The sequence below is a fragment of the Bactrocera oleae genome, chromosome 3 (genome assembly GCF_042242935.1).
Source record: "Bactrocera oleae isolate idBacOlea1 chromosome 3, idBacOlea1, whole genome shotgun sequence".
NCBI classification, from domain to species: domain Eukaryota; kingdom Metazoa; phylum Arthropoda; class Insecta; order Diptera; family Tephritidae; genus Bactrocera; species Bactrocera oleae.
The window spans coordinates 39673192-39691629 of record NC_091537.1 but is presented as its reverse complement, the minus strand read 5'-3'; the positions used below and the strand labels follow the sequence as shown (position 1 = coordinate 39691629).

General features: G+C 36.1%; 1 protein-coding gene across 2 annotated transcripts in view; it reads right to left on the bottom strand.

The window, feature by feature from the left end:
- TM9SF2 (transmembrane 9 superfamily protein member 2) overlaps positions 1 to 18438 on the bottom strand; it is a 68197-nt gene that overhangs the window by 27777 nt on the left and 21982 nt on the right. For both annotated transcript variants that reach the window (XM_036376762.2, XM_036376761.2), the window contains exon 2: positions 10542 to 10736. In XM_036376762.2, the coding sequence (XP_036232655.1) occupies positions 10542 to 10736 (195 nt within the window). The remainder of the gene's footprint in view (positions 1 to 10541; positions 10737 to 18438) is intronic.

Genomic DNA, 18438 nt, shown 5'->3' with positions numbered 1-18438 from the left:
GATGGGTTCACCAATACACTCACATTTGTTATGTCAGTACTGTTAATTTACATTTGCATTTTTAAGTTCAGAACTATTCACTGATTGGAGAAAGCTGCAGATATTGAGAGGAGAAGATGGCATCAAGTGAAAATTTATTTTTATATTTTCATATTTTATTATATTTTTTGTTGCATTCCTTTTTTATATTTAAGTATATTATTATAACTAATTTTGATTAAAAGTTTGAAATTTTTTAAAGATATAAAAATTATATTATCTACTGCGCAAAAGAATTTTTCACTTCTGATAGCGTTTCAGTCATAACTGTAAATTTTCAGCTATGACGGATTTATGGTCAGCAATGACTCAGAAAAAACAAAACAAACAAACAAAAAGAAAACAAGGTCTTAAGAAAATGATAGAAACTTTGTTCTGCGTGCTGACAAAATTTTTTCAGCTATGACTGTCATATTACCCATCAATGGCCGTCACTGTTCTTGTAGGGTACATAACAAATGTAAACAAATAGATGTGTTAACTGGCAATGAAAACTCATCGAAAACACACAATGTCGGTCAGAACGACTTTTTTTTATAGAAATGTAATAAATTAGTTACGGTTTTACATTTCATTAAATTGCGTCTAGTAAAAATTATTATACTAACCAAGCAATATTTATCAAAATTTATAAAATAAAGCGCTTTTAGGAACTTTTTTTCAGAAACTAAATAATACAACATTCGTTATTTTGTATAAGGTCGTAAAAGATTGTAGCATTAGCGTTTACATGAAATCGTAACCTTGTTGAATGTTTCGATACTGTTTCACGAATAACTTCGAGGATCATTTTGCTATGAAAGTAACGGTGCAGATCCCAATACATATTATCGTGAGGTATTTACAATTTCTCTCAAAACTTTAATGTTGACGGTTTCGATATATGTACATATATCGGTGCAGCACATCCCCAGAGTTGAATTCCGTATGTCGAGATTGGTTTCAAGGTTTGAATATACATTAAATTTTATTTTGTGTTGTTAACTGTGATTTGTTCTTGATAAGCTAGATTCTTTTAAATATAGCTCTGCAACTCTTGTGTGTGTGCTCTTTCCAGTTCAGCCTTGCACCCAGCGTCTTGCCAATATATTAGGTAAAGCAAAAAGTTCGTTCGGTTTTTTATTGATTTTTCAAAAGATGATAACTTTGTGTACATTTATCCGATTTAAGTCAAATATGCGCCATTTTGTTCGTAAACTTGTTGCGAACGAGATACCAACTTCATTATAGAAGACTGCGTCCCTATTGCCAAAAAACTCGGAGAGCCAATTTTCACAGGCCTCTCTTGAGGCCAACTTCTCACCATTAAGCGCGTTCGCCATGGACAGGAAAAGATGGTATTCACTTGGTGCCAGGTCCGGACTATAAGGTGGGTGCATTATAACCTCCCATCCGAGCTCCAGGAGCTTCTGGCGAGTCACCAAAGACGTGTGTAGCCTGGCGTTGTCCCTATGGAACACAATTCGGCCCCTGTTGATCAAAGATGGCCTCTTCTGGATGAGTGCTGCCTTTAAGCGGTCCAGTTGTTGGCAGTAGAGGGCTTAATTGAGCGTTTGGCCATAGGGGAGCAGCTCGTAGTAAATGATTTCTTGTCAATCCCACCAAACACGCAGCAAAACCTTCCTGGCCGTCAATCCGGTCTTGGCCACCGTCTGGGCCGCTTCCCCGAGCTTTGACCACGACCGTTTGCGCTCGATACTGTCGTAAGTGACCCATTTTTCATCGCCAGTCACAATCCGCTTCAGAAACGGGTCGATTTTGTTGCGATTCAGCAGCGATTCGCAGATGGAAATTCGGTCCATAATGTTTTTTGCGTTAGTTCGTGTGGCACCCAAACATCGAGCTTCTTTCTGGCTTATCTTTAAATCCCAATTAATGAATCGGTATAAAACGATATTTCCAACTATGTTTTCAAGTTTTCTGATAATAACAGATTTAAACAGCAGATTGGACGATCGATTTTTATCTAGTTTTAAAGAAATTTACAACTTCTTTATTTGTTGTTGGTTGAATTCGACTTTCATATTGCGAAGCTTCGAGCTGTTTTAGTTAATTTCTCAGAAAGAACTTCCGCTTCGAACTTCGAATATATATAGATATAGCCGCGGAAAACTTATAGTTTTCGAGATATTTACGTTTAAAGTTGAAAATTTCAACTATTTGAAGTGCGCATATTTTCGATTTTAAATGAATTATACACTTAAATTTTTCACTTTCATATCCACTAACACTTCACTAATTCGTTTTTAGACATTTTTTATATATAATATATACAAAAATAGCTATATTTCAAATTTTAAAACATTCAAGTTTATTAATTTTGACACTAACAAAAGGGTTGTCAAAAAACCAGTGTTGCTATACTATTAATATATTTTGCAAACGAAAAAAAAACAATAAAATGAGAGATTATACCCTAGATACAGGAACCATACAAGGTGCGTTCCAAAGTAAACAGTATAAAAGTAACAAAGTAAACTCTAGTGGCGCCATCTATATGTCGACTAGTGCGTTAGAATTTGCTATCCTTTATCGACTTCCAGTAAAAATTTCATGACATGGAAGTGAAGTTATTGCGTTTCAAGTGTCAGTATGTTTTTTTCCATGGGTGCGAAATGAGCTTCGAACAAAGAGCCAACATTAAATTTTGTTTTAAAATTGGTAAAACTTTTACCGAAACGTTTCAATTGATGAAACAAGTTTATGGCGATGATTGCCTATTCCGTAGCAGAGTGCACGAGTGCCGTCTATTTCAATATTTAAAACATTCTTCAAGTTTATTAGTTTTGACACTAACATAAGGCTTGTCAAAAAATCAGTGTTGCTATACTAATACATTTTGCAAACGAAAAAAAAAATAAAAGTTGACGTTTGTTGCATGATAATGCGCCGTCTCATCGATCGACGCTTGTGGCCGATTATTTGACCAAAAATCACATTTTAACAATCAACCACTCCCCGTATTCACCTGATATGGCACCGTGCGACTTCTACCTTTTCGGAAAAATGCATTTGCCGATGAAAGGAAAGCGTTATGCAGAAGTGGAAGCCATTCAAAAGGCTTGCACCGGCATACTGGCGGCCATACCGGGCAACGAGCTAAAACACTCGTTCGATATGCTTTTGGACCGTGCAAAAAGCTGTAAGATTCTGCTATTAAAGCAGGAGACTATTTTGAATAAAATTAATTAATTTTACCTTGTTCTGTCTTTTTTTGAAAAGTCCTGTTTACTTTGGAAAGCACCTTGTAATTTTTGATGGGCACTAATAAATCTTTTAGGTTCCTTCACTTGATAAACATGATTTTTGAAACGCGGCCGAAGGCCGCCAACGCAAAAAGAATTTCTGCGCGAAAAAACCTTGGTACACCCCGGTGTTGAATCGACTAGGGTTATTTTTTTGAAGCGCGGCCGAAGGCCGCCAACGTAAAAAGAAGTTCTACAAGAAAAAGTAATATTGTCATAGAGGGTATATCATAATACTTAACATCAATGCTCTCTAATAGTTTCTTTTCTAGGTTTTGGATTCCTGTATTTGGGGTATTATCTGTTTTCATTTCTTTCAGTTCATTTACAAAAGATGTCGATAAGGTAACACTGCTAGTTTTTTTTCTAGGTTTTGGATTCCTGTATTTGGGGTATTATCTGTTTTCATTTCTTTCAGTTCATTTACAAAAGATGTCGATAAGGTAACACTGCTTATTTGACATTTTGCAACCCTTTTGTTATTGTCAGAATTAATAGAATTTAACAATAATTTAAATATTGAATTAAACTATTTTTGCACTATATGTATAATGTAAAAAAATGTGTACAAACGCGTTAGTGGGTATAAAAGTGAAAACTATAAACGTATAATTCATTTGAAATCGAAAAAATGCGTTCCTTAAATAGTTGAAATTTTCAACTTTAAACGTAAATATCTCGAAAACTATAACTTTCCCGCAGCTACATCTATATACCTATTTATATTCTTGTTTTGGATCCGCCCATACCCATTTTATCTCCGAAAGCCTGGGACGGTATACTAAAGTTTTCCCTTTGACAAAATTGATTTCGTAATATTTTTTAAAGCGTTTCAAAGGGAGTAATCTGTATTTTTTTTTGGGATAAGTTTCCTGATATAGTTTGAAATGTTTTGATGTTTAATTTATTTGACTGATATAAAAAGCTTAGTTAAATTGCTCAGTTCTGTTTTATATTCAGGAAACCGCGTATTTTGCAATTTTTTACGCAGTTTTCTCTTTTTTTTTACAATATGAAATCCAATGTGTCTGGGTATTTAGTTTAAAAATTTTTTTTCTTAAATAATTGACGGAAATTTATCACTATTTTCGTGTAAAATCAATAATATTGTCCAGCATAACTTTAAAGTACTCCACATTCGAATGTTTGTTTCATAAATATGGAGCTTTTTCGGTAATGCAGTAAATACTGGCAACACCGTAAAGTTTGCACTGCTGATTTTATGCTGGCTAATGCCCTTGCATGAAACTATTAAAATCATTTTATACTCTCGCAAAGTCAAATGGTATACTCGTTTTAGATTTCTTTGTGGATCTTGCCGCCTTGTTCTATATTGACCGATATTTTCGGTAAAAAGGTAACAGTTGCGCAACAGCTACGACGGTGATGCTTTTTCGAACTTTCAATTTTGGCAAAGTTGAGAGGTTTGTTTTTTCGAACTGGTTGCATCACCATATTACGCAATTTGTTTTACCGAAAATGGAATGAATGGTCATTTAGGATTAGATATACTAGTGAGTCCTTGGATATTTATCGCATGATGAAAAAATCTATCAAGTCAGGTAACTTTCTTGTACCGGTATGTCTGCTAGTAGACGCATCCAGCTGCTTTGAGGAGCCTTCCCCTTTTGTTGTTGTATCTTTTGAACCCCATTGCGAGTGGTTTGCGTTAAAATCACCATTCATGATGAATTTTCCGTGATGCCTTAAAATAAGCTCTGTATTTAAATATTTTTTGATATTAGGTCTAGGTGGGCTACATAGTTCAGTAATACCTATTTTTCCAAGACCAAAGTCAACCGATATGAATAGACCGGCATATGGCATCTCGTGACATCGCCCAGGAGATGGGAGTTAGTCACCAAACCATTTTGAACCATCTGCAGAAGGCTGGATACAAAAAAAAGTTTGATGTTTGGGTGCCGCATAATTTGACGCAAAAAAACCTTCTGGACCGAATCAACGCCTGCGATATGCTGCTGAAACGGAACGAACTCGTCCCATTCTTGAAGCGGATGGTGACTGGCGACGAAAAATGGATCACATACGACAATATCAAGCGAAAACGGTCGTGGTCGAAGGCCGGTGAATCGTCCCAAACAGTGGCCAAGCCGGGATTGACGGCCAGGAAGGTTTTGCTGTGTGTTTGGTGGGATTGGAAGGGAATCATCCACTATGAGCTGCTCCCATATGGCCAGACGCTTAATTCTACCATCTACTGCGAACAACTGGACCGCTTGAAGCAGGCGATCGACCAGAAGCGTCCAGAATTGGCCAACAGGAAGGGTGTAGTGTTCCACCAGGACAACGCCAGACCACACACTTCGTTGATGACTCGTCAGAAGCTACGGGAGCTCGGATGGGAGGTTTTATCGCATCCACCATATAGCCCGGACGTAGCGCCAAGTGATTACCACCTGTTCCTGTCCATGGCGAATGCCCTTGGTGGTGTGAAGTTGAACTCAAAAGAGGCTTGTGAAAAGTGGCTGTCCGAATTCTTCGCAAATAAGAAGGGGGGCTTCTACGAGGAAGGTATTATGAAGTTGCCGTCTAGATGGAAACAGATCATCGAACAAAACGGCGCATATTTTAACTAAATCCGATCACTGCAACACTTTTTATAAAGCATTGAATGAAGAGCAAAAAAGCGGAAGGGAGATATATGACAACCTATATTTACGATTGGAGGAATACGTTTTGTAGATTACGAACTTAATTAAAGTCTCACTTGTAAAATAAGTATCTGATATAAGACAGATTTCAACATTTTCAAGATGGAGTAATGTCTCTAATTCATTTCTATGTTTGAGTAAGCCATCAGCAATCCTTGTCATAACATTTATTTTTTCATTTTTGTACCCTAATTTCGTTTGGCTGTCGCTCCAGTTGAGTTAGACGTTCGTGAACAAATCTATTTTGCTCTTCGAGCTTATTAAGAATCAACAAAAGATTCCCGGTAATATCATTAACGACCTTCGGATGTTTTTTTTTCAGACGCATCTGTAACTATGCTGGCAGATGAGGGTTTTCCAGATTGCTTGCTTGTGGTAGTACCCTCGTTCAGTGGAGCTGTAGTTACACGTGCACTTATACGATTTGGCTGATTGGGCTCTTTTTTTTTCTTGGCCACATTTTTCATTTTTTGAAGTTGTTTTGCCTTTTTACATCTTCTCTTTTTTTATGATATCGCACAGTGATTTTGATTGCAGTTTCAGCATTTTCGTGGTAGTTCAGCCCATTTTGTGCAGCTTAAAGTTGTGTGATTTCCAGCGCCTTAGTGTAACCGAATGCCCGACAGGGGCATTGCACTTCGTTAAAATATGTTAAATTTCATAGGTTTTCTTGATAAATATTTAAGGAATTTTTAGTATTATACTGAAGTTTGTATACGGCTTTCTTAACATTAAAGCCTTGTTTTTAAAGATCTGTTATCACTCATAGCACTCAGGCTCATAAGAGTGATGAAGGTTTTTTACCATAACGCGTATGTCACGCTATTGCTTGTCTTCGTACGAGTACCACGAAATTTTCGGTTCGTTAAATTTTCTTGTGAGAATTCTATAGTCAGAGCTGTTTGACAGGTTTATTTTACACGAGATTGGGCGCGGAAGCTTAAGAGCGTATGCATTTTTGTATTACTAAAAAAGTAACTAGAAAACTCATCGAAATAGAATAGATCTAAGCTCTGATCACTCTCAATATTGTTTTATGTGTCAGTATGTTTTTGTCATCGGTGCGAAAATGAGCTTCGAACAAAGAGCCAACATTAAATTTTGTTTTAAAATTGGTAAAACTTTTACCGAAACGTTTCAATTGATGAAACAAGTTTATGGCGATGATTGCCTATCCCGTAGCAGAGTGCACGAGTGGTTTCAACGTTTTCAAAGTGATCGTGAGGACATAAATGACGATTAACATGTAGGCCAAAAAATCCACAAAGAATTTGTTCCACCCGGCCAAAACTTTAATGCGGTATTCTAACTTGGAGTTTTGAAGCGTTTGGTGCGCCGTATTCTACGTGTTCGGCCCCAATATCGCGAAGATGGAAGTTGACGTTTGTTGCACGATAATGCGCCGTCTCCTCGATCGACGCTTATGGCCGATTATTTGACCAAAAATTACATTTTAACAATCAACCACTCCCCATATTCACCTGATATGACACCGTGCGACTTCTACCTTTTCGGAAAAATGCATTTGCCGATGAAAGGAAAGCGTTATGCAAACGTGGAGGCTTGCACCGGCATACTGGCGGCCATACGGGGCAACGAGCTAAAACACTCGTTCGACATGCTTTTGGACCGTGCAAAAAGCTGTATTAAAGCAGAAGGAGACTATTTTGAATAAAATTAATTGATTTTGCCGATAACACCATTTGTTCTGTCTTTTTTTTAAAAGTCCTGTTTCCTTTGGAACGCACCTTGTAAAAGGCTGAGAGTAAAGAAAGCACCAGGTTTCGATCCGTTGAAATATTAAATCTGTTATCATACAGAAGTTTCCTAAAGCTCACCTCTTTTTTCAATTTATCAATCCGTCAGCCAAATTTTTCAAGTGTTTGGAAAGTTGCTGAAGTTGTCATGGTTCCTAAACTAAGAAACCTATCATTAATGAAAAGCAGTTAATTCCATTGTATAAGTTCGGCTTCAGAAACAAGCATACAACAATAAAACAAATCATAGAATAACATTTAAAATAGAAAAATCCTTGGAGGAAGCAAAAGTGTGCTCAGATGTAGCACGAAGGGCTTCTGCATAAAATAAAATAATGTATTTCGGTTGAGTAATGTGCTCTCCTAGAATCGTATAACACCTCAAGATGACACCACAATACTATGCGTCGAAAACACAACAGGAAGAGCTGCGTTAAGTCTGTAACATGCAATCAACTCCGTAGTCAATTGGACTAAAAAATGAAGAATAAAACTAAACAGTGAATTTTACAAAAAAAGAATTATACTACTATACAAAACATACATATTTTTTTGTTGCCCTGGATATCTCAGCAAATTTTGATACTTTCAAGTGTCCAGATTACGAATTTATTCATAAAAATACGGAATGTGCTCTTGTTTTTATGTTTATTGTATATCTTATATTTTGATAAATTATCGGCTTGTTAGCATTAATATTTATTTTTCATGTTTCATAAATTTCGGTATACGAAATGTCCTGTTTTATTCAATTAAAATCTCCCTTTCTTTTCGAAAATTATAGCTCGGAAAAATTTTGTGTTGATACTCAAAAATTTAATAGGAAACCATCAACTTCCTCATTATAAAGAAACTGTGAAAAATATGTATGTTGACAAACTTTCGGGCTCTAGGAGCTGAGTAATGAGTATAGAATATGAGCATCAAGTTAGACTATCGCTTCGATGTTTTCTTCGACGTTCTATATCTTCACTTTCCGCGCAAATATGGGGTTGCGTCAATGATAGAAGCAATAATAATATTCAGCGCTCCCAAAATAGGGTGCTAAGAGGTATTGTTAAGGCTTTTTGGTACATTAGAAAAGCTGATATTCATCGTGACCTAAAGGTGAATAAGTAAAAAATCTCTTCTAGACACATGTCTCTATAGTCACTTATCTTGGAAAAAACCGCATGATTTAATTGATAGGTAGAATACCAAGGAATTACGAATTTCTTTGTTGATTATTAAAATCAAAGTGCTAGTTAGTTTTATAAAACTATAGTGCTTTTTATAAATAACACTACATTGTTATTACACATTGTTATCGTTTCAAAAAAATTTTGTAATAAAAAAACTCATAAATTGTAGACGTTTGAGAAAAACGATTAATAGTGCGGTAAACAAACATTCACGAAATATTACGTTTTATAAGAATATCATTCATTTACTTAAGATTTTTCCATACTTATACGATTTTCTTTAGCTCCCCACTCCATTTTTAATAAAGGAAAGCTAATATTAAACATTTCAAGGTTCTCTACTCTTTTAAAGAAAAAAACACAGAAAATTCAAATTTAATGCAACATGTTTAATATCATTTGAAAGAACATTCTTTGGCATTTATTTTTTGAAGATTATCTCTTTCAAATGTTGGCCGCGGCTTCGTCTCAGATGGTTGGTCCGTTGAGTGCAATTTTCGATGACTCGTTCGAGCATTTCCATTGGTAACTGGCGAATGCCACGCGTGATGTTTTGGTCCAAGGTCTGAATCGAAACGGGATTGTCCACATATACTCTAGACTTTACATATCCTTACAGGAAAAAGTCTAATGGTGTGATATCACACGATCTTGGTAGCCAATCGACCGGCCCAAACTGTGAACTTATCTGCTCACCGAAGTGTTCTGTCAATAAATCCATTGATTGATGCGATGTGTGGGAAGTGGCGCCGTCTTGCTGAAACCAAATGTCGAAAGGATCACGAGCATCAATCAGGCATCAAATAGTCGATTATCATTGCGCGATAACGGTCGCCATTGACGGTTACGTTCTCACCGGCATCGTTCTTGAAGAGATATGGACCAATGATTTCACTGGCCCACAAACCACACCAAATCGTTGTTTTTTCTGAAGGAAATGGCAGCTCTTGAATTTCGTCAGATTGCTCTACCTCCCGAATGTGAAATCTTTGCTTGTTTACATACCCATTGAGCTGGAACTGGGCCTCATAGCTGAACAAAATTTGGCTCGAAAAGGTCGAATCTTTATGGAACTATTTTGTACGCTTTCAATGTAAGATCTCGACGTAGAATGCGCCAAGTCGTTCCATACGTCAGCTCGAGTTGCTGCGAACGGCGCCAAATCGACTCTCCGCGGTCTTCGTGTACACTCTCAACTACGGCCACTATATTTTCTTCACTGCGTGCTGGACGTGGTCTATTCGGTCGAACATTATCCAATAATGAATGGTGGGTCTCAGGATAGTGATGGTTGCGCAAAACGCAAAACACATTCTTTACAGAACGTGAATTTTCGTAATTAAGTAGATCGATTTGTAACTGTTGTTCAGGCGTAAGTCATTCCATGATGAAATGCCAAACAATACTGCACAATCGCATGACAGTTTGACACGACTTACGCGTGATCTGTCAAAAAATAAGGTATTGAAAAAAGTACCTCTACTTGAATCACCCTATTTATGAGTACTGTGACACTGCAATACATATTAAAATAAAAATTGCCGAAATTTTTTCTGCGAATTTGTCCTCGCTTATGTATTGTAAACTTTGAAACAGAATTTATGGCTAAGACTAAAGTTGTAAGTAAAATGAAAAATACATACTTACCAATTCGCAATTAATTTGCCTTAAGAATTCAATGCTATAAGGACCTGGTCTAATTCGTTCTCCAAAAACGACTTGTCCCAAATTTTCAACAGGTGAGTTCTTTTCATTGCCAGTACAAAAATCGAAATGATGATACTCATACGGGATTACGGATTCTTCTGTGTTTAGTCGATTAACATATAGGACTATTTCTGACTATAAATAAGAAAAAATATTAAGCGACTTATATAAGTTTACAAAATTTTTTATATTTAGTATATACGTATGAATACCAAACAAATAAGGAAGCGCTAAACTAGGGTGTAACCGAACTTTTTATACTTAACAGGGATCAAAGGCAGAGAAAAACTTTCAGGTGTTGGAAAAATTTATATTTATTTAACTTATACATCATATTGATCAGTTTTGGAAGGTAAGGCTATAATTTAATTACTCAATAACATAATGTTAATTGAAAAATTCTCATTTTGTTTTGAGCCATGTTCTATTAAGATCCGATATAAACTCAACGAAATGGACAAAGTTTAATTATATATAGCGTCAGCAGAAATAATTACATTTATTATATATATGGGGTTTGCACATAAGCAACATAAGCAGTTTGAAATCAGCAAAAACCACTATATCGGGTATACTGGGGCTATGGGAAAGTGTGGATTGATTGCATTAACTTTTGACACGTTCTAAGTTTACTGAAGATCATATTTCCAGTCAACTTTATGGCTCGCCGTAGTCTGCTAGAATAGAGAATGTCATTATATTTAGTACAAGACAGCTGGGGTAATTTGTTTACCGATTTCACAAATTTTTGGCTTTAAAAGACGTTATATCTAATATTATCCGTTCACTTATTTTTGTTAAGATATCTTACAATTGATTTATACAGCATAAAACTTCGAGAAAATTATAATATATTAAAATCATTATCACATGAGATATACATATGTGATATAAACTCAACCGAAAAGGTTCAATTGTTATTATTGTATGTTGAGTGATGTGGAAAACGTCAACCAAATCATCGAATTCATTACATTAGGATGAGGTTTGGAGGTAGGTCTAGACCAATTTCTTTTTTCAAATTTTGACATTGCTCAGGTATTCTCGAGAACATATTTTCAAGCAATTTTATAAAAAAAATAACTCTGACCCGCATATTCGTCATAAGGTTTGTTAGAATAAATAAAATATAATATAATCATTGAAGTAGTATATGGGAATAGGGTTAATCCATACGTGACCCCGTCTCCTAATAGGCTTAATGTATATATCTCCCAAACCATTCAAGCTATATCACTCAAATTCGCACAGAACAAATCCTTTGGTCACCTCTTACAACAGTGTGAAAATAGCGGAAATCAGATGATAACCACGCCCACTTCCCATATAGCGGTTTTGTTAAAAAATACTTTTAAGTGCGATAAATCAATAACTAAATGCGTTAGGACATTAAACTTTACATCTCGGATGGTACGAGCGGGTTAATAGGAGCCGGAATCCAAATTGGACGATGGGGTGGCGCCGTCCATATTTAGGTAAAATCACATATCTCCGGACTTGCTCGACCAATTTCAATCAAATTTGATAAATAACATTATCCTGACATTCCTATGTAACAGTGGTACGAACTACAACCACCACTACTTCACATAAAATACAAATTAAGTTTTAATCCGATTCTTTCACTTTCCAGTATACAGGGAGGGCCGTAAAAACTGTTCGCAAAAAAATTACTAATTTATATTAAAGTTAGGATGAAAACTTCTTTTATTTATTAGTTAAACTATAGACTTGCATTATGTGTTATTTAATTCAAATTCAAATGGAATTTCGGAAACTAGTACAGGCGGCACACACTTCTTCTGGAATTTCGGCCCAAATTCTGTGCAAACGGCGCTTAAACTGGTCCAGTCTTAAGTTTTTTACATTTGTTAACTTCCCCATCATATATATATCCTCATATACAAAAATCCAAAGGATTCAAATCCGGAGAAGAAGGGGCCATTCATCCGTTGAAATAAAACAGGGCATATTGTCTTTGCACCATTGCTGAACAATTCTTGCTTTACAGACTGAATATATGAGCAGAGAGGTGTCCAACAAGCACTTCCCCCAAATAATAGTTTGCGTTAATTTTTACGACTTTGTCACAGATATGGTTCCCCAAACCATAACAGAGGTTGTGTTTTGATACATTTCAATAGCTCTTTTATCAGCTGGAATTTCAGACATACTGGTTGCTTAAACGCGTTCATTTTGCGAGTTGTGACGTGCCTGTAACACAATAAGCTTCTCATCAAAAAACAAAATCTAACAATTTGCGTGCCGTCGAAAGAGCTAATCACTTTTTTTTTTTCCTCTCTCATAAGCTTTTGTCGTTCCGTTTGACGATGAATTCGTTTTGTTTTATCAGTCTTCATTCGGATCGTTTTACGGCTCACGCTGGGGTCCTTTGTCAGTTTCAAGTCAAATCGGTTGACTTTTACCGCATATATCGGTCAATATGTGAGTTATCTTAATAAAATTAAGTGGGCCTGTTTCTTATAACGGTGTATCTTTGTCCTAAAATAGATATAATCGGGTCCATACTACCTTTATCTCTCATACTACCTTTATCTCTCATATAAGTATTTCATACTTCCGGTTGTTTTTATACAATATACTTTATAGTAGCAATAAAAACCTGAGCAAAAAACTTTGGTACATCCCGGTGTTGGACCGACCAGGATTTCCAATTCCCACAACAGCCGGTTCTACGTTATCGGAATTGACCCGCATTTTCTCCGGCCAAGGGCTGTTATTTCGGCGATCTAACCCGCCTAGCAGCAGGGTTGCTCCGTATCCTCCTGACCTGTGCTGGCATCGAGTCCAACCCGGGCCCCGAGGAATTTTACTGCTGCGTTTGCGCTATAAGGCTCCATCCAAACTCCATCTCGGTTAGGTGCAATACATGCAATGGATGGAGCCATCTTAAGACCTGCTCAGGCCTTAAGACACATAGGGAGTGGACCACGAGTTGCATGGCCCCGTGTTGCCAACGCAATACTGCGACATCTGCCTCAACGGATGTGCAACCTGCACCATGTTCGCGCATTGCGCCGCCACTCCAGTCGAGTGGCCAAGACAGGACCTCCACGGCCCTAAGGAGCTCACACAGGCAGCTTGACTCCCAGTCTGACTTTCGCGCAACTTCGTTCTGGATATTGTAGCAGGTTAAAGTCCTACTTATTCAGAATTGACCCCGACATTCCAAACACATGTCCTGCGTGCAATGAGTCTCCGCATGACACTAACCCCCTCTTTGCATGCTCAACGAACCCCACTCATCTAACACCCTTTTCCTTATGGTCCGACCCAGTCGAAACAGCTCGTTTCTTGGGCCTCCCGTTAGATGACCTCGACGACAACCAATCTGGAACTTATCACCCAAACGGGGATTAGGTAACCGTTACAACAACAACAAAAACCGACCAGGAAAAAGTAACATTGTCATAGATGGTGTAGCATTATCCTTAACATCAATGCTCTCTAATAGTTTATTTTTCTAGGTTTTGGATACCTGTATTTGGGGTATTATCTGTTTTCATTTGTTTCGATAAGGTAACACTAGATATTTGACATTTTGGAACCCTTTTGTTATTGTCAGTATTAATAGAATTTAACAATAATTTAAATATTGAATTATATATAAATAAATAAATAATTTATTTTAAATCGAAAAAATGCGTTCTTTAAACAATCTCCTCTATCCGCCTGTACCCATTTTATTGTCGAAAGCCTTGGACGTTGTACTAAAGTTTTCTCAAAAATGTTTTTATTACATATTCAAATATTTTTCGATTATTAAAATTCCTAAAGATTAAATTTACATTTAATAAGTATATCGCTTTGAGGGATTTAGAATATATTGTAAATATTAGTTACTAATTAGTACATTGTAGGTAAACAGGTACCGCTATAACCTAACTTCTTCTTAGTGGTCAGAATAGCAAACCAATTCCATTGGTGTTACAGAATTGTGATTGAATTTTCGTTTTTTCGAATATAAGAACCCTTATATGAATCAAGGTACCTAAATAACTAGCCAAGGGTTTGTATCCAATAGAAAACGTTTTGCTAGTTCTTTTTAGCCACGTCGTTTGATGTAAAACGAAGTCGAATTAAGGTTACTTAGTAGGGGGAAAAATCTTTCATGCAGATCTTTTACTTGGTTTTGATCGATGAGCTTGTATGGCAGCTATATACTATACTTCCGTTTAAATATGGAATTATTTTGTTTTTTACTAAATGAGATCAAGGAGCAATAACATTTTAAACGATTTTAACGTTGGAATTTTTCACCTTTCTATGTATTTGCACAAACAAACTCATTAGTAGGGTAGTCAGAATTTTCAAAAAATCAATGTTTTGTTGCAATTTCGTTAAGTGTAATATCTTGAAAATATTCTCTGAAAACCCGATAATTACTTTTTGAATTATTCGACAAATAACAAAAAGCGCTCAGGTGCATGTAGCTAGCGGCAGCTGCAAGAAACTTTAAATGCGTTTTTCTCAAAACTATGCTTTTCGAACATGTGACAACTGTAACTCGAAAACCTCTCAGTAGATTTTGATGAAATTTATACAGATTTTGGAATAAATATTAAACTCGGGCCTGATCGAATGATTTTTTTTTTAATTTCGATTTTTTAAGACCAATTAACTGTTTATTAAATATCCAAGGGCTTATGATTGTTACCGCAAGGACCTTTTTTTGGAACTGGGTCAACACAGAACTTTGGAAATTAAATTTTATTTTCGTGACTTCAAGTCAAAACATTGTATAATAATGCCATATTACTACTTTGGAAAAAGGCTTATTTTTTCGTGCCTCTGAGTACCCCTAACCGCTTTAAATAGTTTAAAACTACAAAAAAATATATTTTGTTTACCCACTTTCTATTAATATTTTTCGTAAATAAACGCAGTCACGTTTAACTACAACTGATTATTTGTAGTTGAAATTTTGATACTCTCATCAACCCCACTAGCTCAGAGTTGAAAACCGTAATACCACAAAAAATTGAAATTTGACAACACTTTAACTGAAATAATTTTTGCCGGGGACGTCGATAATATCGAATGACATAACTTCAACCAAAATGCAGTTGCATTGAGAACTGTAATAGGGACATGTTATATATACTTTATAAGTCCTCCGATATTTCCTTATAGATGTTATTAACTTCGTCACAAACTTCATATGACCTGTTCAGGGTATATCTTGGTCTGTTGTTGAAAACAAAATCGATATACTGTTTTGAATGACCCCAAAAACCAATAAAAAAGTCGGATTCAAACATCAATCCAATATCACATTTTATGACATCTATTATTTTATGATATGTATCTCCTTAAACTTTTTATCGGCTTTTTATTCTGCTTCCGACAGCTTTCTGATTTTACAACAACTCTGAATATCATAACACTTAAATCACTATTTTATATAAGAACGCATATTGCATATATATATCTCGCAACATGTTGCATAGAGTATAATAGTTATTTCACCTAACGTTTGCTTATAACGTAACGGTTAAACCAGGCCTACCTTCCATACAAATGTTATGTTATAAAATATTATATATGTAACTACTAATAATATGGTAACGATCTAACGGAAAACGTTGGCAATATGAGATTTAACATACATACATAGAGATAGTAAAAAATTTAATATGAACCTTTATATAAATTAGACAATGGGTATGGTCCTACATCTTTAAATAAAGTATCATACCTCAACAAATCGACCAATTTGAATCCAATTCGGTACATATCATTCGCCTGATACCTTTTCAGTTCAAAAATGGGTGAAATTGGACTACAATCCCACATATTTCCCATAAAACACAATATTAAATTCCACAAATAATTGGATGTGACACCTCTCATCTTAAAATTATTGGATTATAATTTTTCAAACCCTCAAATACCAAATATGAAGATATCAGCGTTGACTTTGTACGACAAATATTAGCCAATTTGTAGTGCCGAAATCGAAAAATAGTTTTAATCGTTAGATAATAGTTTTTTCCGGGTGACGCCAAGACGCCTGTTTTTTCGAAATTTAAATTTTTAATTGCATACTATCGCTTTGTTAAATCCGCTTCAACAAACATTGATAGGGCTTGCAGTGGTGTAAGACAAGAAATTTTTGCTCGATCTCCTTCTGCTATTTTGTAAACTTTTCTGTATTTCCCTTCACGTGTTGGAGAATTCTTAATAACGCCAAGTATTTTCGAAGCGTTCCCTTTCCCTTGAGCCTGTAGTGCGGTGTTTACTGGGAAACTACTGTATTGCGTCTTCACTGAAAGTAGAGAGCAATTCTTCAGTTCTCCTTCGTTTAGTCCTCTCACTACAATGTTTAAATGATTAAGATGGCCGATCCATTCGATATCCAACATTTGTCGAAAGTTCGAACGGTCCGCTTAACCAATTCTCATTAATTTTAAGGATTACAGTTTCTTTTCTGTGAGCTTTAGACCATTTTCTTTGATAGATCTTTTTAAATCTTTGTTTCAAACTGGTTATCAGGTGTGTCACCATAACAGGCCAAAAGGTAGATTTCTAAATAATTTACTTTTTATCGAAATTAGGAAAATTTTGCAGCTGAATTTTATCGTAAAGATATCGCCCGGTCACTATTATACGCCAGACGTACCTAAAGGGGTAATTTTTTAAGCCAATCAATAAGCTTCTATACGGATGGTTCCAAACTAAATAAAAGAGTAGGCGGCGGTGTCTTCTCAGCTAAACTAGATACCGAAATCGCCTTCCGGTTACCAGACCACTGCAGTGTCTTCCAAGAGGTCACCGGAATTAAAGAAAGCCGTCTTGTACTGACAAGAAGTATGATCACAACAAGAAATATATTTATATATACAGACAGCAAGGCGGTTTTGAACTTTCTGATGTCTCATAGGATTTCGTCGAAGACAGTGAAAGAATGCCATGATCTTCTAGCGGATCCGACATCCTATTTCACGTTAAATCTGCAATGGGTCCCAGGACACAGTGACATCCCCTGGAACTGTGTAGCAGATGAACTATATTTTGGGAAGGAGAACATATGTATGTCTCTGGCTACTTGTAGATACTTAATCGACAAACATGTCATTAACATAGCCGAGTGTTAGTGGAATCAGTCCCTGACTTGCTCAGCTAGCAGGCAAACGTGGCATGAATGAAATATTAGCCGCACATACCGACTGTTAAAATTCAAACGGATTGATATAAGAACTCTAGTAGGAGTACTAACAGGCCACTGTCTAGGCAGACATGCAAGTAGACTTGGTACGCCATATAGCAACTATTGTAGAAGCTGTCAGGAAGTAGAAGAGGAGGAGACCATTAAACATATTCTATGCGATTGCGCGGCACTATATAGGAAAAGAATCGGAGCCATCGGTCGTGGGTTTCTTGACGGCGTCTCGGATGTTGCACGGATAAAACTTGTCTCACTGATGAAGTTCATCAGAAGTACGGGGTGGTTCAGAGAGGAGCCAATAGAGTGAGGGGACCATAGTGCCGGTGGTATCACAATGGGCCACCTAAAGGCCTAGGTGTATCGTAAGACAGGCACTCTACATACCTACCTACCTAAGCCAATGAAGAAAGCAGTTCTACGAAAAACTAATAATGTCGGTATTTGTTTCCTGCATTTTGAGCATTTTTTTTTTCTTTTGGGTCGTTGGCAAATACATAATAGAAGTGTAAAAAACATTATAAATCAAAAAATTACAGACTTAAAATCGTTAAATTTACAAACATTGAATACAAATTTATTAAAAACTTTAAGTCATTGGCAGCTTTATATGCTTAGTCTTTTCATAAATTCAGATAAAAAGTTTACAAT